The sequence below is a fragment of the Mustela putorius genome, unplaced genomic scaffold (assembly GCF_011764305.1).
Source record: "Mustela putorius furo isolate JIRA1106 unplaced genomic scaffold, ASM1176430v1.1 tig00000228_pilon_pilon_pilon, whole genome shotgun sequence".
Lineage (NCBI taxonomy): Eukaryota > Metazoa > Chordata > Mammalia > Carnivora > Mustelidae > Mustela > Mustela putorius.
The window spans coordinates 4,825,697-4,841,530 of NW_025421322.1; the positions used below are offsets into that span (position 1 = coordinate 4,825,697).

General features: G+C 37.2%; 1 protein-coding gene across 7 annotated transcripts in view; it reads right to left on the bottom strand.

Moving 5' to 3' along the window:
• The window catches only part of RGS22 (regulator of G protein signaling 22), a 126,328-nt gene that overhangs the window by 70,228 nt on the left and 40,266 nt on the right, over positions 1-15,834 (bottom strand). For 6 of the 7 annotated variants that reach the window (XR_006606128.1, XR_001182211.2, XM_045077986.1 and 3 more), the window contains 5 exons: positions 14,011-14,629; positions 11,831-11,992; positions 8,111-8,285; positions 7,104-7,237; positions 1,061-1,175 (listed from right to left, as the gene is read on the bottom strand). Coding sequence is in view for 4 of the 7 variants with exons in the window: in XM_045077986.1 (XP_044933921.1) it covers positions 1,061-1,175; positions 7,104-7,237; positions 8,111-8,285; positions 11,831-11,992; positions 14,011-14,629 (1,205 nt within the window). In the remaining 3 variants the exon portion in view is untranslated. The remainder of the gene's footprint in view (positions 1-1,060; positions 1,176-7,103; positions 7,238-8,110; positions 8,286-11,830; positions 11,993-14,010; positions 14,630-15,834) is intronic. The other variant, XR_006606127.1, reaches the window with a different exon arrangement.

A 15,834-nucleotide genomic window follows, 5' to 3' on the forward strand; every position in this document is an offset into this window, starting at 1 on the left:
CTTGAGGTGATGCTGTAATGGCTACAAGAGAGTTATAAAAAGAACCATCTTCAAGGCCTCTCAGTGCTGCTCATTAACTGTCCTCAGGGGGCCCTCCTTAGACAGTCTCCCCCTGTACAGGTCACAGCCTTCAGAATGTAAATGGTAATATAAGTTATCATAAAACTCTGTTATTTGGGGGCCTCTGTGCCAACAATGCTGGCAACCCTAATACCATTCTTGAAACACAGAAAGCTGGCTACTTTCCCAAGTATAAGAGTAACTTTAGAATACAAAAAAGCATTTACTGTTCATAGGAACTCTTTGGTATTTGCTGTGTGGAACTCAGACTTCTTTGTAATCTTAAGATAACGGTGGCATGAACAATTTAAGGTATTGTTATAGTGTTTCTCTGCCTCTCTCTTTATCCCTCTACTAAACATATTCTAAAGTGAAACTTTAATGTTTTAATGATGTTTAACTGTTGGCATTCCAAAAACTAAAAAAAAAAATTATTTTGGCAGGAAAAAAAGCTCTTCTTAGAAGCAAAGAAGAATTGTTTGCTTAGAATAAAATAAAAAGTTATACAAAATTATAGCTAAGTGATCAGACTATATTGGGACTACCAAAGTTTCTACATAAAGTATAATCCTTAGGGAATATAAAATTGTTATCCCTAACTGGTGTAGAAAATCCACATTATCAAGGTAGCCACACACTGGAAATACTCTGCTTTATAAAAATTCTGTTTCCAAAACATAACATCAAAATTGTTTTTTATCAACTATTAGCAATTTAATAAAAATAATGGATGGTCTTATTTTGTACCTAAGGTGTTCTCACACCAAACCAGAAGACTGCTGTCCTTGAAGATAGTAATCAATGGAGTATATAGCAACATGGTATTACAAAAGGAAACACAGAGAAAATTTTTGGATAAAAATCTTTTTGGAAGGAAGAAATAAAATGTGTTGTTTAGTAGAGAAAAAATACTACGGTAAATCAATGAAAACTCTCTAAAAGCAGGGGACATTGGTCAGTTAAATGAAGAATCAGATAAATCAGTTCTCAAAATACTTACCAAAGGTTCTTCTGTGTAAGTGTATCTTCTATCCAGCTGGGGCTTCAGACATTCAGAAATGTCAGTAAAAGATGTTAAGCGAATAACATTGCTGCTTTCCAACCTGTGCCTCAGCCTAAATTATAAGGATAAGAACTCATTGATCAATATGTATTGAGCACCTTTGGTATATATGACACCAAATCTTAGGAATGCATTTGAGCACTGTAAGAGAATAGGGGGGAAAAACAGTGCAAGTTATCAAGTCCAGCCTTTTAAGAAGTGGTTGAGAAAATGAAGTATAGTCCTACAGAAAGAACTCTCAATATGATTAACTGCTGGTTGAATGAATTCAAGAATATATTATAGATGTCAAATGACTGGGATGGAAAACAGTGAGAAGTCCCTTTGAGGTCTATTAGTAATTAAAGAAATGGGATTTCCCTGAAAAATGGGTAGTGTGTATGTGTGTGTGTATGTTCAGAGGGGTTCTTGAGATGGCAAGAAGAGTGAGAAATACGTGAAAGTAGATAAGGAAATTCTTGTTTAAAAGGCAGCAAGTTAACTGATTTGCTTAGGGCAAGAGGACACTAACAGTTAAGTAAACACTATATAACACAAACCAAACACTGTGCTAAATACAATTCACATTATCATATTTAATCCTCACAACAGGTGGGATTCATAAGGATTTATATGTGGTAGTGTGGGGTGAGATAATGGAAGACTATGAAGCTAGACTAATGACTTGGCACATTACCTTTTTATACTTTCATATCCAGCTCCCTCGCCTTACCTCACTGCAATTATTCTGATCCTTACTTTCCAGCTCCATAGAACATGGTGATCCACTTCACCAATATATCTGCTCCAATCCAGCAGCGGATTGCTTTGCAGGCTCTTCTCAGACCAAAGAGAGGTATGACATGCTTCTGTTTCCATTCCTCTGTTGACTGACTGGCTAACTTAGCACTCATTCCCGGTGACATGCCTCTGTAACTAGCACCACTGAGATACTGAGAAAGCTAAATATTCACTTTCTAAGACTGACTTGCTGGGATGGATCATGTGACACAGTTATGACCAATGAGATACAAAACAGTCTGCTGGGGAGCTTCTAAGAAAACTTGCTTTCCCAACCAAAGGGAAATATTTAATGAAAATTGCCCTTCTTCTTTATGATTTGAAAGTCTGATATCAGGAGCTATAACACGAATGAATATGAAAGAATGGCCAAGAACATTACAAAAATTCAGGACCTAATATTTCCAGTCCAAGGAACGAATACTGGCAGTTGCCTACCCTCAGATTTCTTCCTCTGTGAGAAAAATAAGCCCAATTTGTCTAAGCCATTATTATTCAAGTTTTCTGTTATTTGCAGCTGAACAGTCTTAAATTACTATCAACAAACATATCCACCTATACCTATCCTTATTTCCTTCCATCCTGTCTCAGGAAAAAGTATCCCATCTCATAGCCAATGTTAATCTCGTGGCTTTTGTTCTTGAATCCTTCCTTCTATTCTCCTTTGAAAATACAGAGCTTCTTTGTTCTTGTTGGTGTTTTAACTTTTCCCTTTCCACTAGATACTACCTTAGGCATATAAACAGGCTCAAGTCTCCTCCACTTTAAAAATATTGTTTTCTGCTTCAGAAAGTCATCAAATCACAAAGGAAGAGAACAAGAAAAAAAAAAGGAACAAGGGAATTACAAAATAGCCAAAAAACAATTAACAAAATGACAGTAAGTCGGTACCTATCAATAATTATTTTAAATGTAAATGGACTAAACTCTTCAATTAAAAGACACAGAGAGGCTTGAATGCACTCATACATGCTGAAAGGAGTATATTGTTACAACTCTTATGAAATATAGTTTTGTGATTTTTAAATCACATGAACTTTGATTTAGAAATTCAACTTTGAAAAATTAATCTTGCAGACATATGCATACATGAAATACATCAAATGTATAAGAATATCCATTGCAGCATTGTTTTTAATAATGAAAAATATTGGAAATGATGTCCATGTCCCTCAATAGAATACAAATACAATGTTTGGCATAAAATCAAAGATAACTAGATATAAGGAGAGATAAGATTATAAGAATAAGAAACAACAGAAAAAACACATTATAGTATACCTATAACTAAACTAATAGATAGCATGTACTGCTATGAGACACCTTCTCCAATGAATTCAGTAAAAACAAAAGTATAGAATAAGTGGATAGCATGTAACTAATTTTCAACTGTGCATATATTTCCAATTTTGAAAATAAAATAATTTAATTTCAGCAAATGACACAAAAACTTTCTAGATATTTTCCACTGCATAGAAAATAATCTCCAAACTCCCTAATGTGACACACAAAAAATTGACTATCTGAACCTCATTTATTGTTTTAGCTTGTTTCTTGCCTTTTCACTGTAATATCCTATTCTCTAGTCACAAAAGACATAAAAACTATGCATAGTTCTCAAAATTAAACTTTTCTCTCAATTCATACTTGTATATTTTTATCACTTGAAAAATTAAGGTAATGCTTTCTTCATAGGGATGCAGTAAGAACTGATATAATGCAAACAAAGCACACCAAAGCTCATTAAGTGCTATTTCTGGAAATGGCAGGGAGGGTGATTTGGCCCAACTCTCCCTTTGAAGACTAATTAGATAAACTTAAAAATACAAAAATTAATCTGCTAAAAGAAATTTGAGTGCTAACAATGTAGTTAAGAATTCTAGGGCCAACAGAAATAAACCCACAATTACATGGTCAATTAATCTTTGACAAAAAATGCAAGAACATGTAATGGGAAAAAAACATTCTCTTCAACAAGTGGTTGAGGAAACTGGGCAGTTACATGCAAAAGAATGAGACTGCACCAACTTTCTTACACCATACACAAAAATAAACTCAAAATGGATTAAGGACCTAAATGTGAGACCTAAAACCATAAAACTCCTATAGGACAGCACAAACAGTAATTTCTCAGACATTGGCCATAATCACATTTTTTTGGATATGTCTTCTGAGGCAAGGGAACCAAAAGCAAAAATAAACTATTGGGACTATACCAAAATAAGAAGCTTCTGCACAGCAAAAACAAAACAACAAAACAAAAACAACCAACAAAAACTAAAAACAACCTATTGAATGAAGAAGATATTTGCAAATGATATATCTGATAAAGAGTTGGTATCAAAAATATATAAGGAACCTATACAACTCAAAACTTAAAAAAAAGAGTCCAATTCAAAACTGGGCACAAGACATGAACAGACATTTTTCCAAAGAAGACATACAGATGGCTAACAGACATGAAAAGATACTCATCATCACTCAGCATCAGGGAAATGCAAATCTAAACTACAATGAATATCACCTCACACTTGTCAGAATGACTAAAATCAAAACCACAAGAAACAAGTGTTGGTGAAGATGTGGAGAAAAAGGAACCCTCTTTCACTGTTGGTGAGAATGCAAGCTGGTGCAACCACTGTGGAAAACAGTACAGAGTTTCCTCAAAAAGTTTAAAATTAGACTACTCTACAATCCAGCAATGGCACCACTGGATATTTACCCCCAAAATACAAAAACACTAATTCATGTATGTATATTGTACATATACAATAGTCAAATTATGGAAGCAGCCTAAGTGTCCATCAATAGATGAATGGATAAAGAAAATGTGGAATACATACATAATGGAATATTACTTGCCCATAAAAAATGAAATCTTCCCATTTGCAATGACATGGAAGGACTTAGTATAATGTTAAACAAAATAAGGCAGTCAAAGAAAGACCAATACTAAATGATTTTACTCTCGTGCAATTTAAGAAACAATACAAACAAGCAAAGAGAAAAAGAGTGAGACAAACCAAGAAACACATACTTAACTATAGAGAACAAACTGATGGTTACCAGAGGGGAGGTGGGTGGGGAAATGTGAGAAATGAGGTGTTGGGGATTAAAAAGTACACTTAGGGACGCCTGGGTGGCTCAGTTGGTTAAGCAGCTGCCTTCGGCTCAGGTCATGATCCCAGCGTCCTGGGATGGAGTCCCACATTGGGCTCCTTGCTCAGCAGGGAGCCTGCTTCTCCCTCTGCCTCTGCCTGCCATTCTTTCTGCCTGTGCTCGCTCTATCCCCCTCTCTCTCTCTGATAAATAAGTAAAATCTTTAAAAAAAAATAAAAATAAAAAGTACACTTATAATGATGAGCACTGAGTAATGTATAGAATTGCTGAATCACTATATTGTATACCTGAAACTAATATAATACTGTATGTTAACTACACTAGAATTATAATAAAAAAAAACTTTTAAAAAGGTAATATAACTGACAATATAAAAAAAGAGGTGGTTTATATTTACAATGAATATTACTCAGCTATAGAAAAGAGTGAATTCTTGCCATTTGCAACAACACAGATAGATCCAGAGAATATAATGCTGAGTGAAATAAGTCAGTCAGAGGAAGATGAATACCATGATTTCACTCACATATGGAATTTAAGAAAAAAAAAAAAGGCAAAAAAGAGACAAACTAAAGGAACAGACCTTTAACTACAGAGATTAAACTGATGATTATGGGGGAGGGATGGGTGAAACAGGTGAAGAGGATGGAGAGTACACTTACCCTGGTGAGCGCTGAGTAATACATGTAACTATTCAATCACTATAGACTAATATATGCGGAAACTAGTATAATATTGTAAGTTAACTACATTCGAGTTAAAATTAATAATAATAATAATAAAATTTTAAAAAGGAATTATGGGGCCAAAACTCATTGAGGAAGTAAAATTCCCAGAGGCAAGGAATCTGGGAAGATATCAGAGTAGGAGGTACCAGGAACCTGCTTCCCCACCAGATCACAGTTTCACTGGCAGGATCTAAAGTAACTATTTTGGAACTCTGGAGTCTTTGCTTAAGGCTTTCAACTTCCAGAGGAAGGCTTGGAGAGTAAACTGTGGTTCATTTTGGTCAATTAGAGTTGCTGGCACAACAGCAACAGCTAACCTTCCCCTACCCCCAGCCCTGTGGCAGACGGCTGTGTCTGTGTTCTGGAGCATTCTGCATATAGCTGCAAGAGTCAGGCCAAGCAGAAAGGACCCTGTCTACCAAATCTCAAGGATCTGAGCTCTGATCTCTGCTGCTACAGATCAAAGAGGTGCAGAAGAGGCACGTGGCCCCTGGGGTTGCTCCTCTCCTCTTGGTTGCAAGCCCAGTCCCCTTCGGGCTGAAGTGACTTCCGGGGAATTTAAAGAAACATTGCCCTTTTTACTTCATTTTTCTCTTTTGCCTCCTTTCAGAAGCCAGACATGAAAGATTAGAACATTCAAAAGCAAAATGCATATTCAGGAAAAAATTAGAAAGAGACCACACATGTCCAGGAAAAGGCACATACTAGAAAGACCTAAGAAGACCCTAAGTTTTACCTCAGGCTGACCTTTGGTGCAGTCTACAATTTAAAAAAAAAATTAAAGATAAGTTTAAAATGGTGAAATTCATGTCATATGAATTTTATCTCAAAGGAAAAAAAAAGAATAAAAGTGAAATAACAAATTAATGGACCAGCAGATCCCACACCAAAGTTAACACCAAAGGGTACTTTTTTAGGTTGAAGGAAAATCCCATTTTAAATAAAGAACAGTGAAAAGAGTATGTATGTGGGCAAATCTAAATGATTAATGTAATATATGCTGTCTTAAGTAATGACAAAATTCTTGAGAGTCTTAGAAGTTTGCAAGTTTGAGAAATATTGAACTACTGAATAAGGTCAAGGAGGAACTGGAGGGAAATCTCAGAAGCCTTTGACCATACAGCTCATAAGAGGGTGGAGATCAGAGGCACCATTTATTTCAAAAGACTAGTCTCAGGAGTTCTGCCCCTAATTCAGAGTATGCATGACTCTAATATCTATCACCAAAATATAAGGAACTCCTATTAAAAAAAAATCAGTGTATTCAGGTTTTAATTTCTATTTAATTTTTCAATTCCTCAAAAATCTTATCATTGCAAAATAACACTTGACACATACAAAGGTGTACCTACCCTTTCTCAGTCACATTGCCCTTCGAAGAAATTAGAGACAAAGACTTGCTCCTCCACGGTTTTTGAACTGCTGTTTTTACTCGAGGGGGTTTCTTGGGAGATTTAGGACGTTGTAATAAATTGGACTCTTCTTTCTAAAAAGTTAAAATAATACGCAAAGTGAAAAATGAGCCATAGGAAGGGGGGAAAAAAAAGGCCGGAGACTAAAGCATAGCTCTGCCCATCCACCTTAAATTTGTTTTGTGAGCTTGCACAGTGGTGGAGGGCATCTGGGTCATCCTACCCACATGTACTCATACATGTGCTCAAAGAGACACCTAAAGTAAGTGGGGGAACACGCCACATGGATATCTGGAAGAACAGTGCTCTGAGTGAAGGGAACAGCAAGTGCACCACTTCCAGATTTTTGCCTCGTGTGTTCCAAAAACAGGAGAGAGGCCAGTGTGTTTGGAGTAGACGAGGTTCAGGAAGACAGGAAATGAGGCCAGGAGGACAGCAGGGATGTGTTTAGCTGTGTAAAGACCTTGGATTTATTCTGAGTGAGAGAGGAGGCCCCTAGGGAATTCTGAGCAGGTGAGTGACCTGGTCATACATACATATATATATATATATATTTTTTTTTTAAGATTTTATTTATTTATTTGACAGAGAGAGTTCACAAGTAGACAGAGAGGGAGGCAGAGAGAAAGGGGGAAAAGCAGGCTCCCCACTGAGCAGAGAGCCCGATGCGGGACTCGATCCCAGGACGCTGGGATCATGACTGGAGCCAAAGGCAGAGGCCCAACCCACTGAGCCACCCAGGTGCCCTGGTCATATATTTTTAAAGGCTCACTCTGGCTGCTTGGTAAAGAACAGACCATGGATTTTTCCTAATGTGTAATTGTTGCAACATGTACATTAATAACAACCCCCCAAAAAGTTAACATAAGTATTAGTGCACAAAACACAAGCATGGATATTTTATCATAAACTTAATAAAGAGATCAAAGTATCAATGTCTACCTGACCTGCATATCAGATATCTGTGGAATACAAGATTTAGGTCTTAATGGCAAGAGGGTTGCCATTTGTGGAAAAGGGTCAACATCCTTCCTTGGTTTCTCTTGACGGAGGTGCCAGAATTTCAGTTCAGCACTAGCATGTTTCACTGAGGATGAATGAGTAACACAGAATCTTGGTGCCCTAGTCAAAGGAAAAACAAATTTAAGATTAAGCTAGGCAATAAGCCTCAAAAATTGAAAGCCTACAAAATCTAGAATGCCAATGCTCACTCACAATTATGTCTTACCAAAATCCTTTTTCTAAAAATTCCCACTTTTTTATTGCTGCCTCACCTTTAAAAAAAATGTTTTTCTATGATATATCAACTGCCTGAAATCACACTCACTCAAAGAGGTGATATACATTAGGAAAAAAATAATTAATAAAACTACATTCAAATTACTATCTGCTTGATAAGAAAAAGAAATCTATATACCTATTGATGAAGGAATTTTTTAAAATAACTTTCAGTTTCGAGTAAAATGAACATAAAATTCACCTGTGATCATTTTAAAGCAGTAAAAAGAAGGGGCACATGCATCCCAATGTTCATAGCAGCAATGTCCACAATAGCCAAACTATTGTGGAAAGAACTGGGATGCCCTTCAACAGACGAACGGATGAAGAAGGTGTGGTGCATATACACAATGGAATACTACTCAGCCATCAGAAAGGAGGAATACCCACCATTGGTACTGCCATGGATGGAACTGGAGGGGATTATGCTGAGTAAAATAAGTCACCGAGAAAGACAATTATCGTATGGTTTCGCTCATATGTGGAACATAAGAAATAGAGCGGAGGACCATAGGGGAATGGAGACAAAACTGAATGGCAAGAAATCAGACAGGGAGAAAAACCATGAAAGCCTCTGGACTCTGGGAAACAAACTGAGGGTTACAGAAGGCAGGGGGCTGGGAGGATGATGTTTATGAAGGACGGTACATGTTGGGATGAACACTAGGTGTTATACACAACTAATGAATCGTTGAACACTACAACAAAAATTTACAATATACTATATGCTGGCTAATTGAACATAATAAAAAAACTGGTAGATGAAATTCACATTTTAAAATACACAAACATGGGACACCTGGGTGGCTCAGTGGGTTAAGCCACTGCCTTCGGCTCAGGTCATGATCTCAGGGTCCTGGGATCGAGCCCCACATCGGGGCTCTCTGATCAGCAGGGAGCCTGCTTCCTCCTCTCTCTCTGCCTGTCTCTCTGCCTGCTTGTGATCTCTGTCTGTGAAATAAATAAATAAAATCTTTAAAAAAAAAAAATAAAATAAAAAAAAAATAAAATAAAATACAGAAACATTTTTATAATGTTTAACTACACAACTGAAGTGGATTTTGATTCATACGTTCTATTTTCAAGCCTTAATTTTAAAGATAAGAATTGGGATTGGGAGGGAGACAAACCATAAGTGACTCTTAATCTCACAAAACAAACTGAGGGTTGCCGGGGGGAGGGGGTTTGGGAGAAGGGGGTGGGATTATGGACATTGGGGAGGGTATGTGCTTTGGTGAGTGCTGTGAAGTGTGTAAACCTGGTGATTCACAGACCTGTACCCCTGGGGATAAAAATATATGTTTATAAAAAATAAAAAATTAAAAAAAAAAAAAGAATTAGTTTTACACAATTTATATAAATGACAGACCAACACTACTTCCAGAAGCCCAAGAAAAAGAATGTTTGGCACAATGTCAAGGCCACGGTTAATTGGATGGCTATCCTGGTATTTAGTCTGTGAGCTAACTCTTTATTGGCTGTAGAGCTAACCCCAGCTGTCAGGCCTGATGCTAATTGCAACTTAGACCAGGTTTTCCCCCTGATGCTACAGCCCAAAGATGAATTTTCTCTCCATATTTCAGGTCCTGGCAAGAAACTCCCTTTAAAATAGAAAGAAAGCAGATATTGCCCTGATGTGAACACAGGCTGGGAGTGGAAGAAAATCCAAAGTTCATAATTACTTTAGATTCAGAGAGAACACTGTACAGATCTGGGTGGTCATCCTAACTATATTTCAGAACCTTTACTTGCAGACTTGGAAATACCCCAAATGACCTCTTATGTCAACCAGTAAGTGGGAATATCTATAAGGTCCTCATCTAGTAAAGCAGACATGTGCTGATCAGAAAACCTAAGTGTCTCAATTTTCTGATTTCCATCATTCTACTATACTCATATAAACCCCCATAAGTCTTTGTTGCCCCACCATTATAATCTTGCATAATTATTATTTCATTCGTAGCATTAATTTTTTATTAGCCACTGTGTAAATTCATCAAATATTGTGGTACAAATAAATAAAATATTAAAAAAACTGGTGTTGTATTATTTTTCATGCTTCCACCATATGAGCTCTCATATACACTGTACACATCTTAATTCTCAAACTCTAGAGGGTGGGAGAAGGTATCTGTCACATAATACCATCAAATGAACTGGATTCAACATGGTATGTGTATGTATGTGAGTATGTACATATGTGTGTGTATATATATCCCAATAGAAGAATGGGCAAATGAGATAAATAAGCAATTCATGAAAATTGAAATCCAAATGACCAAATGACCAATCATGGAAAAGATTACCAGCCTCATTAGAACTCAGGGAAATGCCAGTTATAACCACAGGACATCAATGACACACCAAACACATAGGCAAAAATTAAGTCTGACAATGTTAAATGTCACCATGGATTTACAGCAATGGGCACTCTCTTATTCTGCTGATGAGCGCCTAAGTGGGTACAACTGCTATAGAAAAAATGGATATGTATAGAAGAATATACATTATAGTACTGCTTTTAATTGTGAAAAGTAGGAAACAACCTAAATGTTTAAAAAAATAGCAATTATCATATATTCAAAAAGTGGAATACCAATATACATCAATGAAAATCAATAAAACTCTTAAACACAATTACAGACAATTCTCAAGTGTAATGTTGACAGAAGACACAAAAGAATGCATACAACATGTTTCCATTTATATCAAGTCGTAGAATAGGCAGCAATAAGTATAAGCTTAGGTATTTATTTGCATATATGGTTGGTAAAACTATAAAGAAAAGTAAGGGGGGGTGCCTGGATGGTTCAGTCAGTGGAGTGTCTGACTTCAGTTCAGGTCACGATCCTGGAGTCCTGGGACCCAGAGTCCTGCATCAGGATCCCTGCCCAGCCAGCAGCCTGCTTCTCCCTCTGCCTGCTGCTCCCCCTGCTTGTGCACTCTCTCACTCTTTCTCTCTGTCAAATAAATTAATAAAAATCTAAAAAAAACTTTTTTTCTTAAAAAAAAAAAGAAAAAAAAAGTAAGAGGATGATAATCACAAAAGTCAGGATAGTGGTTACCTCCAAGGGGGAGTGAGGGTGTTGTGATTGATAAGGGACCTTCAAGGGTCTTGGCAATGTTTTATTTCCCAGCCCACGTAGTGGTTACATAAGTATGTGCTTCATGATATTCATTAAACGGTTGTTTGTTGCTTAAATTCCACATATGAATGAAATATAAGGTATTTATCTTTCTCTGACTGACTTCAAGGAAGGCAAAAGATAGAATAATCTTATCATTTTAAATCTCCATAAATTATAAATCAGTAAGACAAAAAAGTGTAACTTGTAACTCGCCTAGAAAAATTTAAAGCAATTAAGTTTGATTCACATTATTTTTCTTACCAATATAGAAGTAAGGGTTTTACAACCTCAGTCTGAATATTTCTTAAGTGTTCTTCATTCCACTGAGATGCATCCAGCAGCTTAAGTTTTGATAATATTTCTGTAGAAAGGTAGCAATCTCCATTGCTTACCAGATAGTATTTTTTCATCCTCTCAAGATGTCTAAAACAAAATAAACCCACACACATTGCTATGACATTCAACAAGCCAAATGTTTTCAGTTCTAAAATGTTTCAGATAAGTAATGAACTATCTCAAAACCAACACCGAGTTATGGGAGTACCAGTGTGGAGATAAAACTATTTCTTACAATTATGGGAATAGGAAGAGTATTTTTGGTAGGTTGAACAATGGTCTTCCAAAGATGTCCATGTCCTAATCCCCAGAACCTCTGAATGTTACCTTATATGGTTAAAGGCATTCTGCAGATGTGATTAGGATATATTTTTTAAGAATTTTATTTATCCATTTGTTGGGGGGGAGCGGACAGAGCGAGCATGAACAGGGGATAGGCAGAGGGAAAAGCAGACTCCCCACTGAACTGGGAGTCCAGTGTAGGCCTCGACACGGGGCTCAACCCCAGGACCTAGAGATCACAACCTGAGCAGAGGCTTAACCATCCTAGCCACCAGGTGTCCCACTGCAATTAGGATTTTGAGAAGATTATTCTAGATTATCTAGATGGCCCTAATGTAATTACAAGGGTCCTTCTAAGATGGAGGCAGGAGGGTGAGTCATTGAGAAAAGACGTGAGGCTAGAAGCAGAGGTCAGAGAAAAGATGCTATGTTCCTGGCTTGAGGATGGAGGAAAGTAGGTGACCTCTGGAAGCCAGAAAAAGCAAGGAAATGGATTCTCCCCTAGAGCCTCCAGAAAGAATGTAGCCCTGCCCACCCATGTTAGACTTCCTAATTCCAAACTGTAACAGAATAAGTTTCCATTGCTTTAAAAGCCATTACATGTGTGGTAATCTGCTACAGCAACAATAGGAACTAAAACAGTATTGATCCTGAAGAATTTATATAGGTTGCTGGCATATAACTTCCCTAATACATCCTGAAAAGTGGTAGTGGCTTTCTCCTCCATGATCCATCAAGTCATGGTTGCAGAATCAACCATAGGGTAACCCCTGATCCTGTAAGTATGTACAACAATGAGCTCTATGATCTGCATGCCACTGAAATAAGTGGAATAACCCAGTTACTAGTATATACCCTGTCAAACCCTTCCTAGGAATTGCAACCTACTGTAGTTGATCTGCTTCAGAGCAGAAAGGAGAACACAGTCAGGAGAAAACGTTCCTAAAGCAGAGTCCTCTTAAGGTTGTTAAGTCTTACTGTGATCTAAAGCACATGAGATAGCCAAACAAGGACCTGGACGCATCGGACAACCAGGAGGCTCTCTAGAGGATATCTCGTGTATCTAGGAAATACCTTATTCAGATATGTCTGTTGAAGTGGCATTCCACCCAAGATCATGAGATTTGTCAACTGAGCAGGTTGCTAGGAACAGCAGTCTCTTAACCATGGCATAAGGTACGTTTTATATAAGATATCTGAAGCCAGCAGTTTTTTTTTTTAAGATTTTATTTATTATTTATTGGACAGACAGAGATCACGAGTAGGCAGAGAGGCAAGCAGAGAGAGAGGAGGAAGCAGGCTCCCCGCCGAGCAGAGAGCCCGATGCGAGGCTCGATCCCAGGACCCTGGGATCATGACCCAAGCTGAAGGCAGAGGCTTTAACCGAGCCACCCAGGCACCCCTGAAGCCAGCGTTTTATATAAGATATCTGAAGCCAGCCAGATTCAAAGATATCTGGAGATATCTTTTATATAAGATATCTGAAGCCATAACAAAAAAATGGTTTTTTCTACAAAAATGTTTATCACTACAGTGTTATAAAAATAAAACAGAATGATTGACTTGAAAGCAGATTTAGAATCCATGGGAAGAAGTATTATGTAAACCCAAACAGCTACCTTTATTTGCATCGGAAAATTATGAAATCACAGAAGTAATAAAATTACTATTATTATAATAAAATGAATATTATTATTCATTCCTCTAAACGTATAATTTACATTTTTATTTCTATTTCAGGCTTTCTGTCGGTGCTTTAGGAAGTAAACTAATATTCCAGAACTAAAAAAAAAAAAAACCATTGAAAGTAAAACTAGACATACCTTTGATGTCTTCCAGGGTCCTTAAGAACTTTCAGCCTCTCGATATCCATCCATAATGACCAATATCTCTCTCCTAATGTATTTTTTATAAATTTCTTAAATCTTTCAAACTCCTTTCTATTGCCAATATCATAGGTTTTGTGAGACATGCACCAGTCAGCCCTGGTTTCTGGTCCAATGCTCTCACTCTTTGAACTTGATTGTTCTAACATCTCTTTTGACTTTTCATTTGTGATTTGAAATGTTTCACTTAACAAAATATTTCTGCCAAAGTGAGGCTCAAAACCCTCCTCGAGCACCACTTCTGTTACCTTGTTGAAGTTTATATAATCTGGGCTTTCTATCAGTGGCTCTTCAAAAATTTGATAAATTGCTACTCTCAAAATAAAGGCTATATAGGATCTTAAAAATTCCTCCCATGTTGAGAAACTCAATGTAAGGCTTTCATCATCATCCTGTTGCTTCTCAAGGTATATTCTCAAAAGGGCTTGAGAAGGAGTGTCTTGTAGAGAGATGGAGCCCATGTCGTCGTCTTCTTCAGAACGAGAAGTTAATCTAACGGATTCAGATGAGTCCCTTTTTGTCCTTGGGTGAATTCCATCATCAAAGAAAAAGCTGTCTGCATGAAATCGTAAAGGGCTATTAGATCAGATATGAATACAAAGTTGCTTTTATTTTTAACTAAAAGGGGCAGAGCCAGAATGGTCAATGGATTTGGCATGGGTCGTGACTATGTACATGACAGAAAGTTCTGGAGCCGCATTTGATACCGTAGAGAATAAACTGCCAGCAGGACTGGCCATGTCTTCCTTGGACATGGAAGTGAATAATGGTGGCAGATGAACAAAAACTTGACATCTCTAATTCAGAAGATCTTCAAGAAGACATTATGCACTTTTAAAATGTCATATTTGAGGCTGACATAGAATGTCAATATGTAAAGGCCAAATCTATTAAACAATTAGAATGTGTACATTAAACAATTGTATGTATTCTAATATGTCATGCTAGAAGGTAAAATAAAATTAGACAATCAATGAACAGATCAGAACTAGAGTCTGAAATATCAGTAATTTTCAAAATTCACTATTTTATCAGAAAGCTTCAATTACTATCATACTTACAACTTACCATCAAAATTACAAATGGCGTAAGGTACTTATGAAGGCTTATAAATACAAATGGACTGTTTTATACTCTTTCTAAAAATAGAGTCTTTAGCTCCTGTTTTCTCCTTCATTAGAAATTGTGAAATAGGGGCGCCTTCGGCTCAGGTCATGATCTCAGGGTCCTGGGATCGAGTCCCGCATCGGGCTCTCTGCTCAGCAGGGAGCCTGCTTCCTCCTCTCTCTCTCTCTCTGCCTGCCTCTCTGCCTACTTGTGATCTCTCTCTGTCAAATAAATAAATAAAATCTTAAAAAAAAAAAAAGAAATTGTGAAATATTAGATGTCAGTGCTTTCTTCCACATGGCAAATCTACCACTTAAAATGCCAGACAGCAGGAAAACTGTTGTCATCTGCATTGCACTTCAATGGCCATTTTCTCAGTAATAGGTTTCAAATCCCAATGAGCTGGAGGGGTTTTATTACAATTTGTATTGAAAATGAAGATACTAAGTCCCCCCCCAGTATTAAGAGACTAGACTTTTGCAAATCGATGCTGGGTATACTCAACCCTACAGAAGCGGAGGGAGAGAGCAAGGCTAGCGTTTCTGTTCACCGGGCTCCTGCTACCCTTCCTCTTCTTGTTCATCATCTTCACTATCTTTGCTCTCCTTTACTCTTTGGGGGAAACAGCAAGAAACCTATAAATTCAGCTATTTG